At 46.1% G+C, this 24,735-nt stretch overlaps 1 protein-coding gene across 3 annotated transcripts in view; it reads right to left on the reverse strand.

Annotated features, from left to right (window-relative positions):
• adgrv1 (adhesion G protein-coupled receptor V1) overlaps positions 1-24,735 on the reverse strand; it is an 892,784-nt gene that overhangs the window by 82,486 nt on the left and 785,563 nt on the right. For all 3 annotated transcript variants that reach the window (XM_070885047.1, XM_070885038.1, XM_070885028.1), the window contains one exon: positions 19,343-19,500. In XM_070885047.1, coding sequence (XP_070741148.1) covers positions 19,343-19,500 — 158 coding nt within the window. The remainder of the gene's footprint in view (positions 1-19,342; positions 19,501-24,735) is intronic.

The raw sequence follows: 24,735 nt of genomic DNA on the forward strand, positions 1-24,735 counted from the left end.
CGGTAGCGCAGAAGAGTAGCGCCCGGGAGCATCGCGCCAGTGTACAACACCCCCGGTATTGACATCCATTCAAAGTTTGTTTTGCGCTACACCCGTAATGCCACTGGAGAAAGCTGGCATGCAGAGCTGTCCCAGCAGCGCTAAGGGAAGGAATGACTGCATGAGGTAAGTGTGAATGGTTTGAAAACATTTTTTTTGCATTATGATTTTATTTAATATATAGGGAATGTTTTTTGTGTTTTTTGTTCCGATTCTTTTTTTTGCAGGGAGGCTTCTCTTGGGGCGCCAGGAAGTGGCTCTTGAGCTCGACATATTCAATTGCTCACCCAGCCTATCGCCCTAAGATAGAAACATAGAAAATAGGTACAGGAGTAGGCCATTCGGCCCTTCGAGCCTTCACCTCAGTACCCCTTTCCTGCTTTCTCTCCATACCCCTTGATCCCTTTAGCCGTAAGGGCCATATCTAACTCCCTCTTGAATATATCCAATGAACTGGCATCAACAACTCTCTGCGGTAGGGAATTCCACAGGTTAACAACTCTCTGAGTGAAGAAGTTTCTCCTCATCTCATTCCTAAATGGCTTACCCCTTATCCTTAGACTGTGTCCCCTGGTTCTGGACTTCCCCAACATCGGGAACATTTTTCCTTCATCTAACCTGTCCAGTCCCGTTAGAATTTTATATGTTTCTATGAAATCCCCTCTCATCCTTCTAAACTCCAGTGAATACAGGCCCAGTCGATCCAGTCTCTCGTCATATGTCAGTCCTGCCATCCCATGAATCAGTCTGGTGAACCTTTGCTGCATTCCCTCAATAGCAAGACGTCCTTGTGTGGAACACTTCCCTTAGTGCTCTGCTCCACTGTCAGGACGCAGCCACTGAATTTTTCGGCTGCCAACACAAACCAGTTCCCGGTGCTAAATTTAGCCACCACCTGACATTAATGCCTTAAAAAACCATCAAATTTCCAACCCAAAGAGTTTTCTCTTAAATATGGGGTTTAGCCTGGAAAAAATTAACACAGGCAGAAATTTCAACAAAATAACAGTTGTTGCAAAGGATATTTGTGTTTGGCTTGTGCACAAATGGGGAAGATTAAAGTTTATAGGATAGAATAGTTATTTTTTGACAATACGTTTTATTTGATAAAGTAGGGCCATTAAGTGAAAGAAATATTGCATTGCTTTGCTACGTTTTGTAAACCTATCAGTAAAATTGTTACCATTTTAGAATTAAGCCATCCTTGCCCTCTACTTATCAAGTATGGTTAGCTATGTGCTTGGAAGATATTACGTACAGTCTGGTATAACTAAGTTCAGCTGTTCTTTTCTGGTCAATTTGAACAGTTCCTTCCTTGTTTAAGCACAAGCTCGGTAACTTTCTCTTTTCTCTGAGCAGTATCTTTGAACCTTGAACTAGATTAGTACTTTCCTGTTATCTTCAAAACAAATAAAGTACATTTCATTTTAATGATGCAGCAAGTTGGTAACACTGACACAGGCTGAGGAGTAGGCTGCAAGTTTAATCTTATGCTGCTGAGCTGTCAGGCACAGAGAGGGAGGGAAAACTAGAAGAAGCACCATCTATGGGAAAAGGTGATAGAAACATAGAAACAGAGAATAGGTGCAGGAGTAGGCCATTCAGCCCTTCGAGCCTGCATCATCAATTAATAAGATCATGGCTGATCATTCCCTCAGTACCCCTTTCCTGCTTTTCCTCCATACCCCTTGATCCCCTTAGCCGTAAGGGCCATATCTAACTTCCTCTTGAATGTATCCAATGAACTGGCATCAACAACTCTCTGTGGCAGGGAATTCCACAGGTTAACAACTCTCTGAGTGAAGAAGTTTCTCCTCATCTCAGTCTTAATTGGCCTACCCCTTATCCTAAGACTATGTCCCCTGGTTCTGGACTTCCCCAACATCGGGAACATTCTACCCGCATCTAAACTGTCCTGTCCCGTCAGAATTTTATATGTTTCTATGAGATCCCCTCTCATCCTTCTAAACTGCAATGTATAAAGGCCCAGTTGATCCAGTCTCTCCTCATATGTCAGTCCTGCCATCCCGGGAATCAGTCTGGTGAACCTTCACTGCACTCCCTCAATAGCAAGAACATCCTTCTGCAGATTAGGAGACCAAAACTGAACACAATATTCCAGGTGAGGCCTCACCAAGGCCCTGTACAAGCGCAGTAAGATCTCCCTGCTCCTATACTCAAATCCCCTAGCTATGAAGGCCAACATACCATTTGCCTTCTTCACCACCTGCTGTACCTGTATGCCAACTTTCAATGACTGATGAACCATGACACCCAGGTCTCATTGCACCTCCCCTTTTCCTAATCTGCCGACATTCAGATAATATTCTGTCTTCGTGTTTTTGCCCCCAAAGTGGATAACCTCACATTTATCCACATTATGCTGCATCTGCCATGCATTTGCCCACTCACCTAACCTGTCCAAGTCACCCTGCAGCCTCCTAGCATTCCCCTCACAGCTCACACCGCCACCCAGTTCAGTGTCATCTGCAAGCTTGGAGATATTACACTCAATTCCTTCATCCAAGTCACTGATGTATATAGTAAAGAACTCGGGTCCCAGCACTGAGCCCTGCGGCACTCCACTAGTCACTGCCTGCCATTCTGAAAAGGACCCGTTTATCCCGACTCTCTGCTTCCTGTCTGCCAACCAGTTCTCTATCCACGTCAGTATATTATCCCCGATACCATGTGTTTTCATTTTGCACACCAATCTCTTGTGTGGGACCTTGTCAAAAGTCTTTTGAAAGTCCAAATAAATCACATCTACTGGTTCTCCCTTGTCCACTCTACTAGTTACATCCTCAAAAAATTCCAGAAGATTTGTCAAGCATGATTTCCCCTTCATAAATCCATGCTGACTTGGATCGATCCTGCCATTGCTTTCCAAATGCGCTGCTATTTCATCTTTAATAATTGATTCCAACATTTTCCCCACCACTGATGTCAGGCTAACTGGTCTATAATTACCCGCTTTCTCTCTCCCTCCCTTTTTAAAAAGTGGTGTTACATTAGCTACCCTCCAGTCCATAGGAACTGATCCAGAGTCGATAGACTTTTGGAAAATGATCACCAATACATCCACTATTTCTAGGGCCACTTTCTTAAGTACTCTGGGATGCAGACTATCAGGCCCCGGGGATTTATTGGCCTTCAATCCCATCAATATCTCTATCACAATTTCCCGCCTAATAAGGATATCCTTCAGTTCCTCCTTCTCACTAGACCCTTGGTTCCCTAATACTTCCGGAAGGTTATTTGTGTCTTCCTTCGTGAAGACTGAACCAAAGTATTTGTTCAATTGGTCTGCCATTTCTTTGTTCCCCATTATAAATTCACCTGAATCCGACTGCAAGGGACCTACGTTTGCCTTCGCTAATCTTTATCTCTTCACATATCTATAGAAGCTTTTGCAGTCAGTTTTTATGTCCCCGGCAAGCTTCTTCTCGTACTCTATTTTTCCCCTCTTAATTAAACCCTTTGTCCTCCTCTGCTGAATTCTAAATTTCTCCCAGTCCTCAGGTTTGTTGCGTTTTCTGGCCAATTTATATGCCTCTTCCTTGGATTTAACACTATCCTTAATTTCCCTTGTTAGCCACGGTTGAGCCACCTTCTCCGTTTTATCTTTACTCCAGACAGGGATATACAATTGCTGAAGTTCATCCATGTGATCTTTAAATGTTTGCCATTGCTTATCCACCGTCAACCCTTTAAGTATCATTTGCCAGTCTATTCTAGCCAATTCATGCCTCAAACCATCAAAGTTACCTTTCCTTAAGTTCAGGACCCTAGTTTCTGAATTAACTGTGTCACGCTCCATCGTAATAAAAAATTCTATCACGTTATGGTCACTCTTCCCCAAGGGACCTCGCACAACAAGATTGCTAATTAGTCCTTTCTCATTACACATCAACCAGTCCAGGATGGCCAGCTCCCTGGTTGGTTCCTCGACATATTGGTCTAGAAAACCATCCCTAATACACTCCAGGAAATCCTCCTCCACCGCATTGCTACCAGTTTGGTTAGCCCAAACAATATGTAGATTAAAGTCACCCATGATAACTGCTGTACCTTTATTGCATGAATCCCTAATTTCTTGTTTGATTCTGTCCCCAACCTTACTATTACTGTTTGGTGGTCTGTACACAACTCCCACGAGCGTTTTCTGCCCCTTGGTATTCCGTAGCTCCACCCATACCGATTCCACATCATCCAAGCTCATGTCTTTTCTTATTATTGCATTAATTTCCTCTTTAACCAGCAATGCCACCCCGCCACCTTTTCCTTTCTGTCTATCCTTCCTAAATGTTGAATACCCCTGGATGTAGGGATATAGGAATAGGGTGGGTAAATGTGAGGGTAAACATTGACATGGACTAGTTGTGCCAAATGATCTGTTTCCATGTTGTAACTTCTATGTATTTCTATGGATACTTTTGCAGACTTCTGTTATCCATATAACAATGTCTCCTTTTCAAATTGTAATTTATTGGCTGTGAAGTGCTATAGGAAATCCTGTGAGATGTGATGAAACACTTTCCCGTGAAGTTACAGTGGTTTCCAGCATAACTCGGGTTGGTGAGGATGGATGGTCCTTTCAAGCTGCCGAATTCTGCAGCAGCTAGAAATCATGGCTCCCTGGTGCAGGTGGGACAGTATTAGGAACCTGAGGCAGTATAGTTAAATTCAGCCAACCCGTGGAAATTCACCAGGGTCAGCCGTGCGACTGGCGGGTGGACAAAATTGCCACCCATTCTGCCAAGCTAATGGAGACATAATCACTGAAGAGGAAAATCTAGGCTGTGAGAAGGTGCTATATAAATGCAAACTCTAGAGTGTGTTGATAGAGGCTGGGAGCAGGTGCCTCCCATCCGGGTTGAAAATGGTACTTGGCCTAGAGAGAGAGAAACGGGACAAAATAAAAAGGTTAATGTTTTCATTGCTGGTATTGTGTTTGATGAAAATCCATCATCAAGAAGCAGTTTTCAAGTGTCCTGATAACTCAAAACTAGGTAAAACTAAGGAGGGGTTTGGTTGGGTAGGGCTTCGAGGGGGGCGGGAAACCCGAGGGCAGCTAGATTGAGAAGCTAGCTGGCTGTGGGTGGGTAGACGCACAGCTGCAGAGAGAGAGGGAGCATTTGTTTCAGAGGAAGCATGAGGCGGTGGTCTTTTGGGATCAGTGCGGGTCGGCCAGGGATCGGGGGTCGGCCTGGGGTCGGGGGTCGGCCAGGGATCGGGGGTCGGCCAGGGGTCGGCCTGGGATCGGGGGTCAGCCTGGGATCGCGGGTCGGCTAGGGATCGGGGTTCGGCCAGGGGTCGGGAGTCGGTCGAGGGTCGGCCTGGGATCGGAAGTCGGCCAGGGATCGGGGGTCAACCAGGGGTCGGGGGTTGGCCTGGGATCGGGGGTCAGCCTGGGATCGCGGGTCGGCCAGGGATCGGGGTTCGGCCAGGGGTCGGGAGTCGGTCGAGGGTCGGCCTGGGATCGGGGGTCGGTCAGGGATCGGTGTGGGGCGGCCAGGGATCGTCACCACTGGATATCCCTTTACAGCCATGAGGTACTTTTTGAAGTGTAGTCAGTGATGTAATGCAGAAAATGTAGCAGCCAATTTGTGCACAGCAAGCTCCCACAAACAGCAATGAGACAATGACTAGATAATCTTTTTTTTAGTGATGTTGATTGAGGGATAAATATTGGCCAGGACACCAGGGATAAGTCCCCTGCCCTTCTTCGAAATATTGCCATGGGATCTTTTACGCCCACCTGAGAGAGCAGACGTGACCTCGGTTTAACGTTTCATCCAAAAGACGGCATCTCTGACAGTACAGCACTCCCTCAGCACTGCACTGGAGTGTCAGCCTAGATTTTTGCGCTCAAGGCTCTGGGATAGGACTTGAACCCACAACCTTCTGACTTAGAGATAAGAGTGCTACTAACTGAGCCATGGTGTATTTAATTCAGCACGTCCTGTAAATAAATTAATGTACAGCTTTAAATGTCTGACCAAGATTTGGAAAGAAGTAGATAGTACCACCAATATATACAATTCAGGAAGAAATCAGCTGCTGTCAGGATGCTGTGGGTTGTTTTCTTTCAATTATAGTGCATGCATGCTGACCTATACCGTAGTTCATTTCAAAAGCCACCCACTCCATTAACTATTTGTAGAAATTTATGCAAAGGAACGTTTGACCATATTTTGAAAGATACATAATTTTCTCATAACTCTATCTATTGCGTTCTGGCAAAGATGTGAATGTTTCTGGAGGGTTTTTTTTCCAGAAGGATTACATTTCGAGATCTCACCAAATGCTTGCCTCATGCCCAACACAAAAATCATCTCCCATAGGCAAGCACTCTCACTCCCTTTGGTCTGAAGTGTGACCAAGTGTGCAAAGTGGCCTGAGGAAACTTGTTCTGCGTGAACAGAAGACTTAAGTCATGACTTTAGATTTATGCTAGACAGTCACTTCAACTCTGAGGATAATGATTATCAGTCATATCAGACACTTTGGCATTAGACTGAATTGTCAGATAAGTGGATATAGCCTTAAATATCAAAGAACTACTCAGTAACCTCAAATTAAGAGCAGAAAATTGATTCTATCTTTTACAGAGATAGCAGTTTGCAGTACAGAAGGAAACAGTTTGGCTCATCATGGCTGTACCAGCTTTTTGTTAGAGCAGTGCAAAACTAATCCCATGGTCATCCTCTCTTCCTGTAGCCTTGTATCTTCCTCGGCTTCAAATATTTATCTACTCTTCTTTTAAAAAAATGCATGTGTCTGCCTCAACTATTTTGTGTGGCAAAGGATTCTGCTTTAACAATTTTCTACGTAGACATTTTTTTCTAACTTCTCTCTTCACTCTCTTTTAAACTGATGACCCCCACTGTTACTAAATCTCCAACCAGAGGAAATAGTCATTCACTTTCAAACCCTTCATAATTTTAAACAACTCTATTGAATCTCCTTTTCGGCTTTTCTGCTCCAGTGGAAATTGTCCCAGTGTCTCAAGTCTCTCCTCATAACTATTACCTCCACATCCCTGACAAGATTCGAGTGAAACTACACAGTACGCTCTCTATGGTTTTAATGTCCTTTCTCGCGTGGGGTGCTCAAAACTGCACACAGTACTCTAACAGTATCTTATCTGAGTCCCTGGCCAAGGACCGCCCTAAGTGGAGGAAGAGCATCTGGGAGGGCGCTGAGCACCTCGAGTCTCATCACCGAGAGCATTCAGAAACCAAGCGCAGGCAGTGGAAGGAGCGTGCGGCAAACCAGACTCCCCGCCCAACCTTTCCTTCAACGAATGTCTGTCCCACCTGTGACAGAGACTGCAATTCCCGTATTGGACTATTGAGTCACCTGAGAACTCACTTTTAGAGTGGAAGCAAGTCTTCCTCGATTTCGAGGGACTGCCTATGATGATGATCTGAGGCTAGCACTTCTTGACTGATAAGAGTAAATTTGGAAATAGAAGACCTGAAAAAGTATGGAAAAAGCAAAATTCTGCAAAAGCTGGAAATCAAAAAAACAGATAAATCTGAAAACATACAGAGGGTTTGATTGTTCTCTTTAAGAGCAGAGTAGGGGGAAGGAATGCCAGCCATCATTCCGACTTTATCTCAATCCTGGCCAGTTTCTCTGAATTGCAGGTCACAGTGGGCTCATAGCGAGAATCCCACTGCCTTGAGGGAGCTCACCAGTGGTGGTGATACTGCAGCAGGATGCCGCTCCAGCAACAGAAGCGGTTGGCGGGCATTTAAAATGACAGAAGAGTACGAGAAATCAAGGGACCATCAGCTTTGTAGGCCCTAGCTGAGACTGTTTGCATTGGTAAGTAAGTGGGAGTCTATTGAGGGAGAGGAGGAGTCTACTATCCCTGCATTCCCTGACCTATGGGTTTCTACCATTGCTGCCCTAGAACTACTGCCACCTTCCACATAGTGACTCTCAGAAGTGACAGATAACTGGGGCAGACGGGAGAGAAATTGAATGGGCACCCAGGTCCCCACAACCCCCACTGAAATTTGCATGCGGCATCAGAGAAGCACCAATCAGCGGTGGTCCTGGCTGGAGGGAAATTGAGGTAAAAGCAGTGAAGCAACAGTAGACCTCACCACTGGCTTTTGCCTCATTCTCCGCCGCTGTCAAATGCAGAGGCTAGAAATGCTAATGTCTGCTCCAAAGGCATATGAATATCTAGTGCGAAAAAAGGCCATACAGCCCATCAAGCTGATTCCGTCCAAAGATCCAGGTATGATTATTCTTTCATGAACTTCCGCCCCTCACCAGGACTTACCACTGCACTTCCGCCCCCATTATGACCGACTTCTGGTCCGACGCGGAAAAAAGTTAGAAATGCAGAAAATCGATCAGAAGGCCGCCTCATCGCACCCGGTGGTAAAAACAGGTGAAAAATCGTAAGTGCGCTAAGTTTCTGGTCTGCCTGAATTTCAGCCCCATGGTTTGCTATCCAGTCCCAAAATCATGTGTTGGTTAACTGTCAGGAATCACTAGTACATGCCTGGATGAGTGCAGCACCAACAACACTCAAGAAGTTCGACACCATCCAGGACAAAGCAGCCCGCTTGATTGCACCCCATCCGACACCTTAAACATCCACTCGTTTCACCACCGGCGCACCGTGGCTGCATGTGTACCATCTACAAGATGCACTGCAGCAACTCGCCAAGGCTTCTTCGGCAGCACCTCCCAAACCCGCGACCTCTACCACCTAGAAGGACAAGGGCAGCAAGCACATGGGAACACCACCACCTCCATGTTCCCCTCCATGTCACACACCATCCTGATTTAGAAGCATATCGCCGTTCCTTCATCGTCGCTGGGACAAAATCCTGGATCCCTCACAGCACTGTGAGAGTACCTTCACCACACGGACTGCAGTGGTTCAAGAAGGTGGCTCACCACCATCTTCTCAAGGGCAATTAGCGATGGGCCCCGCCAACGACGACCACATCCCGTGAACAAATAAAAAATATATAAATCCACAAATAAGCTAATTAATTAATTAAAAATGATCAAGTTATAATTTAAATAATACTTGTCTGAGGGCTGTTCAATAAACCTGTGAGCCGACAATTAGTCAGATACCGTTGAACTTCTGGTGTTGAGTAGATGTGCTGGAAGGGAATACACTTATTCTAACTCATTCACTTCTTTGAAAGCAATTCCACAGAGTAGTGGTGAAATTGGACTTTTTGTAAATTGTAATTACAGTGATTATGACCATAACATTCCTATTTTCTTCCTATGCCACACCTCTTGAGGCAAGAAGGTGGGTGACGCTTGCTCTAATTTTCCTTCCTCCACCTAAATCTATCATCACATTAGCATTTGGGAAAGTGAGCTCACAAAATAAGGTTATTGCATTACCTAGCTGCATGATGTGTGCTCATTTACTCATACACAAGCTGGGATTCAGTTTAAACATGTATCTCACTCTATGTACTCTTCAAACCATCAGCAGTTCAACACTACCTCTTTGCTTACAAGACAAGGAGTTATAACAGACAGAAACAAACCCGAATGGTAGGTAGGCCTGTAATTTTAAAGCCACAGGTCTGTTCAAACTGGCTATGGTGGACATTCTGGGGATGGAAGTCACCAAGGGAATGGTCCAGGGTGATGCTAGAGGCATCCTTGAAGCTGTTTCTGTCGGCAACCTTCAGGAATCAGCCCAATTTGCCAACAGCCTAGCAGCTCACCGAACTCTACATCAACTCAGAGAGTTGTTAACCTGTGGAATTCTCTGCCGCAGAGAGTTGTTGAGGCCAGTTCATTGGATATATTCAAGAGGAAGTTAGATATGGCCCTTACGGCTAAAGGGATCAAGGGGTATGGAGAGAAAGCAGGGAAGGGGTACTGAGGTGATAATTAGCCATGATCTTATTGAATGGTGGTGCAGCCTCGAGGGGCCGAATGGCCTACTCCTGCACCTATTTTCTATGTTACTCCACCTGTCGCATGCACTAGTAAACCCACTATGGGAGATTTAGATAGTCAGTTTGAAGTAGATGCACAAGGTGGATCACAGAGCATGAATGAGCAGGAGGTGCAGGAACTTGCTGTCCAGAAGCCGAACTGTGTCTTTTGTCTGCTTCAGAACCCTAGGATATAGACCTCACGGGTCTGCATATAAAAGGCTACTATCTGAACATCAAAGTTTTTTGTTGTCATTCGAGAGTGTGCCAAGTAGCTGCATTGTCTGGCGATCACTATGGAGGAATTCAGGAACAGCATTTGTGCAGTCTTGCATAACCAATTATCTGAAATCTAGTCCACCATAGACTGCATGGCAACATTAAGGTATTTGCTTCAGAGCACTCAGTGACAGACATAGAGGCTCAATTTTCCCCGGTCATTTGCACCATTGTTTTGGCGTGCGGTGTTTTTTTTGGCCATATTTATTTTTTTCCAAGTTTCCCCCTGCGATCTGTGCCGGTGTAACTGACTTAGCTACGATTTTTCTAGGCCAGTTTTTTTTTGATGTTCCCTCATGTCTGCGCCGGTTTTTATAATTTTCCGCAGTTTTGCCAACATTTTTTCCTCCTAGGTCGGCGTATCTGGCCACTCCCGAAAAACATTCTGCGCACTTAAGAAAACCAGCGCACATTGACAAATCGGCGCTGAAAGACACCACTGATTTTAAATCAAAGATTTTGGAGGGAGTCAAGAACAACGTCAAAATCAATAATAAAGTTCAACTTTTTTTACCTATCAACGTAGCAAATGAAAGTTTGTTGGACTTCAGAAGTTTTCTCATTTTTTTACTCACTCACGCCACCACCGAACATCTTGAAGCAGGGCTGGAGGGTCGTAGCTTTGGCCGGCAGAATCGGCTCCGCGCCCGGACACAGGGGCTCGGCTAGAAAACAAGCCGTGGGGGCGGTGGAGGAGAAAGAGAGAGCGAGTTGCCGATCGGAAGGCTTCGAGCCCGGGGAGTGAGGTGCCGATCGGAAGGCTTCGAGCCCGGGGAGTGAGGTGCCGATCGGAAGGCTTCGAGCCCGGGGAGTGAGGTGCCGATCGGAAGGCTTCGAGCCCGGGGAGTGAGGTGCCGATCGGAAGGCTTCGAGCCCGGGGAGCGAGGTGCCGATCGGAAGGCTTCGAGCCCGGGGAGTGAGGTGCCGATCGGAAGGCTTCGAGCCCGGGGAGCGAGGTGCCGATCGGAAGGCTTCGAGCCCGGGGAGCGAGGTGCCGATCGGAAGGCTTCGAGCCCGGGGAGCGAGGTGCCGATCGGAAGGCTTCGAGCCCGGGGAGCGAGGTGCCGATCGGAAGGCTTCGAGCCCGGGGAGCGAGGTGCCGATCGGAAGGCTTCGAGCCCGGGGAGTGAGGTGCCGATCGGAAGGCTTCGAGCCCGGGGAGTGAGGTGCCGATCGGAAGGCTTCGAGCCCGGGGAGTGAGGTGCCGATCGGAAGGCTTCGAGCCCGGGGAGTGAGGTGCCGATTGGAAGGCTTCGAGCCCGGGGAGTGAGGTGCCGATCGGAAGGCTTCGAGCCCGGGGAGTGAGGTGCCGATCGGAAGGATTCGAGCCCGGGGAGTGAGGTGCCGATCGGAAGACTTCTGAAGACTGCATTGAGTGGGGAGTGGGGGGGGGGGGGGGAGGGGGGGAAGAGAGAAGGGGAGAAGTCACAAGACTGCAATTAGTTAGGGGGGAAAGAGAAGAAGTCACATGACCTTGGGTGTGGTCCATCCATACAGACCTTGGGGAGAGAGAGAACTGTGAACCTGTCCTGCTTGCCTGCTTTCCTGCCGTTTTGAGCTTTTTTCAAAGGTTAAACTTAAGCATGTGGGCAATACTGCTGCATCATGGTGCTACGTAGGAGGCAATTGATTCGACGTCATTGCATCAGGAACATCAGAGCTCGTAGGGTGCTGGGCAGGAGGCCTCACCCACCTCGGGTATATCGAGACAGGCGTTCGTACCACCACCTGAGTGATGCAGACTGTGTCAGAAGGCTGCGTTTCCGCAAAGAAGATGTAACTGAGATCTGTGAGTTGGTCAAAGCAGACCTGCAACCTCGAAGCATCAGGAGGACTGCTTTGTCAGTTGAAGTGAAGGTTACAGCTGCACTTTCATTCTATGCTTCTGGCTCGTTTCAAGCTACAACTGGGGATGTGTGCGCCATCTCTCAACATGCAACTCATGTCTGCATTCGGCAGGTGACAGCTGCACTATATGCTCGGAGGAATGACTTCATAAAGTTCCCCATGACTGCCCACGCAATCCATGACAGGGCTGTGGGCTTCTCCAGGATTGCTGGTTTCCCAAAGGTACAGGGCTGCATTGATTGTACCCACATCGTCTTTCAAGCACCTTTGGAGGATTCCGAGATGTACAGGAACAGAAAAGGCTTCCACTCCATGAATGTGCAGCTCGTGTGTGACAACATGCATCATATCATGTCAGTCGATGCAAGATACCCTGGGAGCACCCATGATGCGTTCATCCTACGCGACAGTGCTATATCTGCCATGTTTCAGCAGCAGCCAGAAGAGCAGAGCTGGCTACTGGGAGACAACGGGCACGGCCTCGCCACCTGGCTCATGATGCCCCTACGCGTAACCCAGATGGAAGCTGACCGGGAATATAACATGTCGCACATTGCAACGCGCAGCATCATAGAGAGGACCATTGGCATCTTGAAACAGCGTTTCCGATGCCTGGACCATTCCGGAGGCTTCTTGCTGTACTCCCCTGAGATTGTCGGTCAGTTCATTGTTGTGTGCTGCATGCCATCTGGTAGTAGAAGACCCACCTGTGATGAGAGTGGCTGATGATAATGATGTGGAAGATGCAGATGACGAGCGAAAGGAGGATGATGAGGATGAGGAAGGCATGCAAGTGCCTGAGGCTGGAGCACGACGGCGGAGGAGGGTGGACCATCGTGCCTCTTTAACGATTGGTCGAGCCTTGCGCCAACAGCTCATCCGTGAACGCTTTACTGATGCCTGAAGAATCAGCAGCAACTTTTCCACATGGACCATGTTTACTGTTTGGAGATGTTCTGTAATGTTGTGTTGTGTTAATGGAGCAAATAATAGAAATGATTCAGTTTTAATGTAAAATATATATTATTTCAAACTTTAACAAACAGTTCTTTTGTACTTAACTTAACTTTAATAAAATTATTCTTGCATCAAACTTTACTTTAAGATCACTCTTTAAGATCTCTTACAAACATTTAAACTTGTAAATTTACATAACTTACAAAAAACTTTTAATTTGAGAACAGTTACAACAGTAACAACAAAAATAACAACAGCAAAGAAAGGCTGCACCCACCCATTTCTCCTCCACTTTATTCTAAGACCGCCTGCTGCACTTGGTTTTGGACTCTCCATCACCCCTGCCCACAGGTGGTGTGCAATGTTTCTGGGCTTGGTACCAGGCTTATTCTTTCTAGATCTCGGGTACTATGCACCTGTTTGGGGGGGTGGGTGGGGGGGGGGGGCGGCTTCGGCAGCAGGAGGCAAGTTGGAGGGCCTGGCTTTGGACTCTTCAGAGGCTGGTGTGGGAATTGGAGTGGGAGTGACAATGGACACGGGGTCTGGGCGGGGTCCCTTATTGCAGCAGCTAACTCCAAGATGCCGCCCTCATGCGCCCTGACAGTGTCTCAACGACCTGCAACATTCCCTCCCTCATGGTCAGTGACAGTGTTTGCACTACCTCTGACATTCCCTCCTTGATGGTCACTGATAGCACATCAGCTACCTCTGACATTCCCTTCCTCATAGCCACTATTCCCTCACTGATGGTCCCGGACATTGTTCCCATTTCTCGTGCCATTGCTGTTGCTTCTCCCAACAGTTCCGCTACCTCATCACTCACCTCACTGATAGTGTCCAGGAGTGATCGGGTAAGGTCAATGCTCTCCACACTCAATGACATCATCTGAACCACATCTGTTAGATCCTGCACCTCAGGAGAGCGCGGTTGAGCTCTCCTTCCCCTCCTCCACACGGGTGTGGCTCGCACCCCAACACTGGGACCCGCAACCTCGGAAGGTGGGAAACCATGGAATGTCCCACCAGCACTCAAACCACCAGTCATGGAAGGGGCTGTCACCACAATGAGCGGCACCTACTCCAAAGTCAGTAAAATAGTGGGAGCTTCATCCAGCTCCATCCCCTCCCCCTCACCCCCATGTTCTTGGTCTGGAGGATTGGAGTGGAAGATGTTCTCCTCCTCAGGCTCGTCCATGTCTGAATCTTCTTCTGCATCATCAGGGTCGGCCTCAAGTTCTGCAAAATATAACAGAACACAGACAAATGGTTAGCAGCAGAGGAGGGGGAAGGGTGGGTGGCATGAGTAGGCACATAGATTGCAGGCCAACAGCAGGCTGATTTGAAGGGCCACGATGAATTTGCAAGACTTACCCCTCCCTCGGGTGTGGGCCCAGCTTGTGCAGTGGTTGTTGCTTTTCTCCAGGCAGGACCCATCAAAGCAGCGACCCTCTCTTCCAAGGGTGTCAGTGAGTGCAGATTTGCCGGGCCTACTCCTGTTCGAGTGCTTTCCCTTTTATTATGTGCCACCATCCTCTGCAAAGATGAAAACCTAACTTTTTAAAGAGGGTGCCTTTCTGCTGGGTGGGACATACAGATGGTCACATTTACAATTGCAATTCCGTTGAATAAATGAAAATATTACTTACATTAACGACTTGACCAAGGTCCTGCCACTTCTTTTTACACACTAGCCTCCAGATCTTGTGGTGGTCACCATTGCACAGTAATCTTCTGCAACTTGGTTCCAGTGTTTCTTCATTTCTTTGGGTGGAACTTTTATGACCTCTGTTGGTATCCAGCTCCTGCCATCTGTTCTCAATCACAGTAACTGGTGCCTCCACTTCTTCCTGTAAGAAATTCTTGGTCCTTGCACCACATTGCATCTTGTACTGCTGCAGCTGTGATTTTTCCAATGCTCTCACACAGAACTCCTTCTCTCACACACAACTGGCTCTTTAAAAATGGCCGATTGCCAACTCGGAGCTGTACTGTGCATGTGCATCCATTGCAACGTCAGAAATGTAACTTTTTTTCCTGCGCATGCACAGAAGGTGCGGCATCATTTTTCGGCGCAGACAGTAGGCTCCACTCCCCGAGGCAACTGGACATGCTGCGCGCCGACAAATTTGAATTATAGATCGGGGAAACTTTGGCAAATTATTTCCGGCATATTTCTGGTCTAGAAAAATGGGCGTAACTCTGGCAATACGCCAGAAAACAGGCCTAGGCAAAATTGAGCCCATAGACGGTAGCATCTGGTGCAACTGAACCTGATTCGGATTCCACCATTTACCCCATGCTATTTGCCAAAATACCCAAAGCAATTTCCATATTCTGATTTAGCAAACAAAAATGTTGCCACCCAAAATTTGGGCAAACAAAATGCAAAAATCAAATCATTGCTAAAATCATCGTTCAAAGTCCACTTTCAGAAATGTATTTAATTATGCTAAGTAAATGCTTAGGTTCAAAAATTTGTTGAATGGTTTATAACCATAACCATAACAGGAGAAGAGAAAGCTCAAGTACTGAAGATTCTTAAGGAAATAGATAAATTGAACTCTGATAATAGGTAAGGGATTTCCACAGAATCTAGAGCTGGGGGACACTGGCTCAAACTTCGAAGAGGAAAGGTGTACAGAGAATTTAGATTTAACTATTTTATGCTGAGGATTGTGAATATAGTGAAGTCAAAATTGGATTAAAAAAATTAAAGGAATGGGAAATTGAGTGGTATTAGTTCGTGGGACAAGCCAAATAAATTACAGAGTCTGTGCCAGTCCTGTACGTTCCTATAACCTTATATAATTTAAATACTGAAGTACAGCTGTCTTACATTTTAGGCAGCCATAAAAGGCTGGCCAGAACATTATGCACTGTACAAAATGAGCAGAGATATGCCGTTATGGATCTGTGCCCAATATCCTCATCTCCATTTGCCACTTGGCGCTAGTGCCATAGGCAATGTAACATAGAAAACTTTCCCTCTAGAGACATGGGACTCAATTTTCCCCAGTGAATTGCACCATTTTTTTGGAGCAGGCTGCTTTTTTTGGCCTAAGTTAAAAATCCACAGTTTCCCCAATCAATTTGCACCAGCATAACTCAGTTACGGGTTTATTAGGTACGTTTTTTTTTCAGCCAAAGGGGGTGTAACCTGCCACCCGTGCCAATTTTGGCCATTTAGGCAAGTTTGGCCAGCTGAGAGTTACTCCAGTTTTGCTTAGGCCAGCGTACGTGGCCTCTGCAGAAAAACCTAATGGAGAGTTAAAGAAATCGGCGCAAGTAAGGAACTCTGCGTGGGTAAGTGCAGCAGATGCCAGGGCAGCAGCAGCAGGGGAGATAAGAGAGAGGGGGAGAGAGAGAGAGAGAGAGAGAGAGAGAGGTGGGGGGTGGAAGGGGGTGTGGGGGGGGGGGCGGGGGGGGGAAGCCTTTTGGGTGTAGTTAGGTGTGGGGACTGGGAGGGAGGAGGCCATTTGGCCTCGGATAGGGGCGTGGTAGCGTACCGGCAAGCCCTTTGGCCTGTGCTAGGAGCGGGACCGGGACCAGGGTCGGGCGGGGGAGCAGACCAGCAAGCTCTTCGGCCTGGGCTAGGGTCGGGGAGCGGGGCCGGCTTTAATAATTGGAGGTAAGTTGCTGCAACACGTTTTAATGTGTTTTTAAGTTGATGCAGTATGTTTTAATGTGTTGGGAGCAGGCTGTATGTTTCACTTTGCAGCCTCAGCTCGCATTGTGTCCCTGGTTACCATGGCAACCCGATCTTTTTGGAGCAGATCAAGGCTCCACCCCCCCGAGAAGACTGGACACGCTGCGCGGCACCAAATTCGAATTATACATCGGGGAAAGTTTGGCAAAATATTATTTCTGGCGCATTTCTGGCCTAGAAAACCCAGCGTAACTCTGGCAATATGCCAGAAAACTGGCTTGGGGAAAACTGAGCCCATGGTGCTGTTCTATGCGTAGATACTTACAATTTCCTGCAGGTAATAATAATATTAATGATATTACCTTAAATAATGACTCAGAAATCAACTGATTAAAGTCACACACAATGGCTCAGAACTAAGATATCAATAGTTATTTCCACTGTATTGCAGCCAGTTGTTTAATCAACTTGACTACCTTTGGCCTTGCTGTGGCCCTATGGGGTGTTTATAGCAATGCAGAAAATAACTAGTCTGTTTTTATGATTTCGAAAAGAGAAATGACACCTGCTGTAAGGTACTATGATACACAAACACAAATTATGACATTAAGCAAATGAGAATGGACAGAATGATTATAGCTCTTGAAACCGATTAAGCAAATGTTGATGGTGATGTTATTTTATGGGCATAGATTGTCTTTTTTATCTATTGGTGTATAAATGATTTAAAATAAATAATCAGAACTTTAATTGTACTGACCTACTTGTAGTTTTACTGAAATGTAAACATGTATCTTTATTATTTCATTTTGCACGCATTATCTCAAGGTAAATGAATGCACTCCAAATTTATCAATTTTAATAATACTTTATGGGCCTTACCAAATGAGTTTTTTGTTGAAAACTTGTTTTTGCAGTGGACTAATCAAATTATATAAGGGAATAGTGTGAGACATGTAAGGAGATCTTGCACCATCGGAGGTGCCACCTTTTGGAGGAGATTTTAAACTGAGGCCCAGTCATGCACTAAGGTGCATGCAAACAATCCCATGGCACTATCTAGAAGAAGAGCAGGGGAGTTCTGCCTGATGTCCTGGCCAATAATTATCCCTCAACCAACACATAAAATAGATAATCTGGTCATTATCATATTTAGACAATCTAGCTCCTAGGCTTCCTACATTACAACAGTGAGTACTTCATTAACTGTAAAGCACTTTGGGGCATCCTGAGGTCGTGAAAGGTGCAGCTCAGTGAAAACACCATCATAAACATACCTGAATGGCATAGATTGAAACCCATGTCTGAATTATAAAAGAATATTATTCTAACCCACTGAGTCAGATGCTTTCTTACAATAACAACAATCAACAATAGTATCATCTCTACACTTTTGGTAATAAACTAGTTTTGCCCATTTAAGATACAATACTATAATTCCCCTAAAACTACTACCTTATGAAGCTCATAATTTCATCTTGGCACTCACTCCCATTCACACAGTAGGAGAATAACAGTGGCTGAGGGAATTGCAATATATGTAACCATACTTAGCAATATTTTTGCAGGTAAGCAAGTAGTATTTCCTCAAGAGATGGAGAAAATGCTCCCTGGACTTTTTTTTAAAACAGACATATGGGCCCAGAATTTGCAGTGGATAATAACAGCAAACAAACAGCATTCGCTGTTGTTATCTCATTGAAACTGACCGCAACTTCAGGATATAGCGCATGCACATCCTAACGTGGAAATCCTGAAGTTGCAGTCAGTCATTTACTGCTCTGACACTGGCTGCGCTGTGGCCCCGCCCCCATAGCTAGCAATCAATGAAACTTGACGAAAACTGTTTTTTCCACGGTAATTATGCTGTTAAATACCCCATTAAAATAAAAGTTAGACCCTTTTGGATTAGGTGTAATGGGTTTTAACAGCGTAATGACTGCTAAACAAAGATTATGGCCCTGAACAACAAATTTTATTTTTGTGGAATGTCAAATTTCTTCATTTTAATAAAAATTACAATTCTGAAGAAACTGACATTTTTTTTTCAAGTTTGTTCCTCTTTATTTCAGGTTTACCTTTTCCTCATGTGAGAGCTCCAAGCTTTGTTTTGCTCTCTATAACATTTGTAAAAAGTTAGAATAAAAAGAGCTTCTTCAATTCCTGGTTCCCGGTTTGTGAGAAATCTGCATTGTGATTGGCTGCTTAGACAGCTTGTTGATGTCACAGCAGCTTGTAATAGGGATTCCCTATTTACTTGCACTGATCTCAACTGAACGTCGGAAGAAACAAACTTCTTGCTACAGAGATCTTGAGACCTTGTGTGAAGGTTACTTCAGGACCAGTGGTAAACCTCACAAATTACCGACCAACATTTTTCAGCATTTTTGGGTTATTATTTTATTAGTCGTCAGCCTATACCAAAACAAAGGATAGAAAATTGAAAGTCGGGTTGAAAATATTAGGAGAGATTTAAATGCATGGAAGATTTTTCATCCTTTCTACAGATAATTTTATACCATCACAAAGACAAAATTGAGCATTATGGAAAAATATACTTGAAAATAATATTGAAATTATTATGACTGTTTGCAACTCATTCAAACTATAATATTCATGCTGTCCTTACCTGTGCTATTGGCTTTCCCTCTGAAAACATCATCATAGGACTTCCATTGTTGAATCATCTGATATACATAGATAGAAATCACAAAGACTCCCACAAGGCACAGTAAGGGCATCAGAGCTGCTGTGGCAAGAGCAGCATAAATATTTGGAATGAAGCACCTACGGACAGTAATGAGAAAAATCAACACTTTTCGTGTACATCTTTGTCAACCTATTCTACATATAGTCAGATAACACCTTTACAGTTCAGATCACAAGAATATTCATTTTAATGAGGTCAATGGTGCTTCAATACTTTTACATATACTTTTCACCCCTGTGTATCTCTTTAAAATATGAAACCACAGTGATCTCTCAGTGACACACAGCTAACATTTTTCCCACATGATTCACCTTTTTACTGTGTGTTCTGATCATTTCCTCAAGTGAGTAACATTATTGAAGCTGATACAATTACACTAGCAGCTTCATCTATGGTCCTGTAGATACTGTGTAAACGGTCAGGGTCATTTACTGTGGCTCCACTCTCAGCACAGAGTCATTGGCAATGAGAGTGGAAGCAGACATTGGACTAGAACATGATAGCCCCTATTTTCTGATCCATGTTTGCTGCTAGGGAGGCTTTACGCTGGGAGCAGAACCTTATCAAATTAGTCTAAGGTGTACAGCAACTCCACCAATATGTAAATCAATGTAGACCTTTTACATAACAAAATTGAAAGAAAACTGATCTATCGTCAGATTACCGCCATTTCACATCCTTGGGAACTTCACCACACTTGTAAGTTGACAGATACGTTAAAATTATATCATAATGGTATTGCAGCAAATTTATAGACTGAAACATGATCGAATTAAATCTTATTTCACATGCATTTGGTGTACAATTTTTATGTGGTTGAGGTGATAGACCATTTGACTGATGTTGGTAAGTAAGATTGTAGGTAGACTTGAGAAATAAATGGAGCTTAAATCCATTAAACAGGAGTCAAGTGAAATGGTATTGCTGTTATTTTCAAAATCAAAATATTCATCGGTAGACACAATCAAGTGATTAAAAAACGGGAACAGTGAAGCCCCAGTTTCTTAGCCTGAAATATTCCTTTGAATATTATACCATTTTCTACACATGGACTCTTTCAGAAGTGTGAAGAACTTACTTGTTCTGGACTCTTGTCAGCCTCCTCTCACTGTCAATGAATATAGTCAGTTTGCTGTCTTGACCTGATCAAATCAATGATGCAGCCATGACTTGACGAGCTGAACAATCAACTGGATTTTCAGCCAATGAAGAGCTATTTATCTAAAGTATCTCCAAAATCCATTTCCTCATGTAATATTGACTCATACAAATTGAAAACCCCCAGATTTTACATCAGAAGAAGTTAAGATAGTCATAAGCTATTTTCAAGCAATTATATGACATGCAGGGCAGGCCAAGGCATGAGGGCAAAGAGAGAAGGTAGGCCCCAACCCTGTGGTCGTAGCTAGTTGGAGGCTCACCGGATGCCGTCGGGGATCAGGTGAAGCAGCTGAGTTGGCCATGTCCAGTGGGGAGCGAAAGTCTTGGCAGCAGGAAGGTCGAGGGACTGCCTATGATATGATGATGATAAGTCCGATGCTTATGGATGAAGGTGACCAGGTGGGGGATGGGCAGTGGGTCCAGGTAGCTGCCCTTGCAGCATAGGTTTTAGGGGTAAGGGAGATACTTTAGGGGTAGGAAATGCAACCACTATAGGGCCAGGGGGGGCTTAAACAGTGGAGGGGGAAGGGGAAGATAGAGGGAGAGAAGAGTGAAGGATGGCAGCAGATTGCCAGGGGAAAGTTTGTTCAGGGAGAGCTCCCTAGGGAGCTACCATCCCACCCGCTATCTTGGATTGTACTGCTGCCCGAGTTGGGTTGCTGTTTTAAGTTCAGAATTGCCTTGCGCTTGCAGCTTATTAGCTCCTGGATCTCCTGGTCGTTCTTGTCAAACCAGTCTTGGTGTTTCCTGGTTGAGTGACCGAGCTTCTCTTCGCAGGAGCTGGTTATGGAGGCCTTGAGGGCAGACCAGGCGCTGTGGGCTCTCTGCATCTCGGGGTCATCGAAGGCCGCCAGGTTGTCACTGAGGCGCTGGCTGTATAGGGCTTTCTTAACTGGGTCTTTGAGTGCCCCGGCATTGATTTTTATGCGGCATTGTTTCTGTTGCCGTCGCTGCTTTGGGGCTATATTGATGTTGATGATGGAACGGATTAGGCGGTGGTCCGTCCAGCAGTCGTCGGCTCCTGTCATGGCGCGGGTGATGCGCATGTCCTTGCGGTCCCTTGCTCGGACGATGATATAGTGGAGCAGTTGTCAGTGCTTGGAGTAAGTCTGTTGCCACAATGCCTTGTACTTGTCCCTCTAGCGGAACAAGGTGTTGGTGATGACAAGATCATGTTCTAGGCATTTTGTCAGGAGCAGGGTACTACTGGAGTTGGTTTTCCCTATCTCCTCTCTGCTGATCAGCCCTCCCCAGAGTCGGTAAGGGGTAAGACTCCCTTACCGACTCTGGCATTGAAGTCACTGATGAGGATCAGTTTGTCGTCCGTAGGGACTTGGGACAGGGATTGATCGACGCTGGAGTATAATTCCTCTTTGGTCTCATCTGTTGCGTCGAGTGTTGGGGCGTACGCGCTGATAACTGTGGCGCACTGGTTCTGGGCTAGGGTGAGCTGGAGTGTCATGAGACATTCGTTCACCCCGCAGGGCGAGTCTCTGAGGCGGCCCATCAGCTCATTTTTGACAGCAAAGCCAACTCCATGGAGGCGCCGTTCTTCTTCTGGTTTACCTTTCCAGAAGAAGGTGTAACCACTACCTTGTTCACTGAGCTGACCTTCCCCTGCCCACTGAGTCTCGCTTAGGGCGGCGATGTTAACGTCGAAGTGTCTGAGTTCCCGGGCAACGATGGCGGTCGCTGTTGGGGTTGTCCATGAGGATCCTTATGTTCCAGGTCACGAACTTAATTTTGAAGGGTGGAAGATGTCTGCGCGTGAGTTATTTTAACGTGGGGTGGCCTTTGTACACCGGCTACCACTCGGGCTAAGCAAAGCAAGGTCTTGGTCCAGTGGCGAGGGGATTCAAGACGACTGGGCTCTAATGTATGAGCCGAGTTGCCTATGGTGGGATGCGAGCCGTAAGCTCGGCACTGAGCAGCGCCCTTCAGTGAGATGGAGAGAGATCCAAGGCGTGAAAAGTGGGGAAGGAGAGATTTGAGGTAATGCTTCCCTCTCCCAGGTATTAGCTCCTGACTGAGGGCAGGCATTGGGATGGCCAGAGGTCCACTTCGCGGAAGGAGGAGAGGTCAGAGAGGTCAGAATGGTCACCACCATTGTGCGCACCAAGTGCTTACCAGGGGCTCCCCAGTTGAGTGGGACCAGCGGCCGGAGGGAGGCCAGAACGATGCCGGATGGAAGGAGGCCAGGACCATTTTCCATACTTCAGGAGCCTACTATCAGCAAGGATAGACATCGGTGACGAGGTCCAACACCGCCTCCAGTGTGCCAGCACAGCTTTCGATCGCCTGAGGAAGAGAGTGTTTGAAGACCAGGGCCTCAAATCTGGCACCAAGCTTATGGTCTACAGGGCAGTAGTGATACCCGCCCTCCTATATGGCTCAGAGACGTGGACTATATACAGTAGACACCTCAAAGTGCTGGAGAAGTACCACCAACGCTGCCTCCACATGATCCTGCAAATCCACTGGGAGGATAGACGCACCAACATCAGTGTACTCGCTCAGGCCAACATCAAAGCACTGACCAAGTTCCGTTGGGTGGGCCACATCGTCTGCATGCCCAACACGAGAATCCCAAAGCAAGCGCTTTACTCGGAACTCCTACACGGCAAGCGAGCCCCAGATGGGCAGAGGAAACGCTTCAAGGTCACCCTCAAAGCCTCCTTCATAAAGTGCAACATCCCCACCAACACCTGAGAATCCCTGGCCCAAGACTGCCCAAAATGGAGAAAGAGCATCCAGGAGAGTGTTGAGCACCTCGAGTCTCATCGCCGAGAGCATGCAGAAACCAAGCGCAGGCAGCAGAAGGAACGTGCGGCAAATCAGTCTCCCCACCCACTCCTTCCTTCAACCACTGTCTGTTCCACCTGTCACAGGGACTGTAATTCCCATATACTATACTGTCACCTGAGAACTCACTTTTAGAGTGGAAGAAAGTCTTGCCCGATTTCAATGGACTGCCTAGGATATGATGATGATATGACATGCTGGGAGACTTGTAAAATGACCCATGGGTAAGAGAAGTTAATATTCTCTACAGACACATTTTAAGTTCGTAAGATATAGTTTTGAAATTCTTTCTATATATGCAATAAAAAACATTCTTGATTCTCAATCGAATATAGGTTTGTCACAAAACTGTTGCAAATGGCAAAGACAAAATTAGAAGTTGCAAATTTGTTGAAAATCATTGTTCAGTATTATGTCACAGAGGTCTCTTCAAATTAAATATTTTGTTCCAGAATATTCAGCATTAAGGAGTTAACAAATCAATCATTTTTCAGTGCTTCATGACATAGAACTTGTGCAGCTTTTAAAGCTCAAATAAACATGATTCAAAGGGCTGGATTTTCAGTTGGAGGTTTCTTCGGGCGCTAATGGCTAATTTTGCATCCGGGAAATTCACCCAAAACTCAGCTGCAATGATCGGGGGCACTAAATCAGACGTTACACACCTGTGCTCTGCCAGCCCAACCAAAAACCGCCGCGCAAAAAACCCAACTTTACTTGCGCGTGCGTAGAGGCCTGTTATCGTTCCTGAGACCAGCTGACTCAGGGCCCGGCACTATAAGTTTGCGCGTGCACAGTTCCACCTGTGCACTTTGAGCAGAGTGGGCAAATGGAGGTGCAGGCAGGATGCCAGAGAGCACGTCGCTTCTCAGCCACGGCCGCTGAGGCACTAATACAGGTCATTGAGAGGAGGAGGCCTGCCTTGCATCTTGCTGACGGAAGGAGGCCTGTGCCAAAAGTGTTTCGGAGCAGTAGGAGGGAAATTGAACAGGAGGTGTCAGCGAGAGACACAGTGCCTCGAACTGCTACTCAATATCATAAGAAGTTTAATGACCTTACAAGGGTTGTCAGGGTGAGTATCCTTTACATTTATGCATCTCTGCCATGGTTGCAAGATCACTGTCTCACACAATGTAAAGTCTTTGAAGAAGCTGCCCCTTCTTGATGTGTTCCAGGACATGGTGTGGGTTGGTGAAGCCACCTGAAAGCTGCAGGTTCAGTTCACCAGCCATGCCCTGCGCATTCAGGTGGTGCGGACCCTCTTGTCCCCTATTCATTCTCATCCCTCCTCGCTCTACCCTTTGACTCTTGATATGCGTTGGGCAAATGTCATCCTGAGCCACAATCCT

The sequence above is a fragment of the Pristiophorus japonicus genome, chromosome 1 (genome assembly GCF_044704955.1).
Source record: "Pristiophorus japonicus isolate sPriJap1 chromosome 1, sPriJap1.hap1, whole genome shotgun sequence".
Classification (NCBI taxonomy): Eukaryota; Metazoa; Chordata; class Chondrichthyes; family Pristiophoridae; genus Pristiophorus; species Pristiophorus japonicus.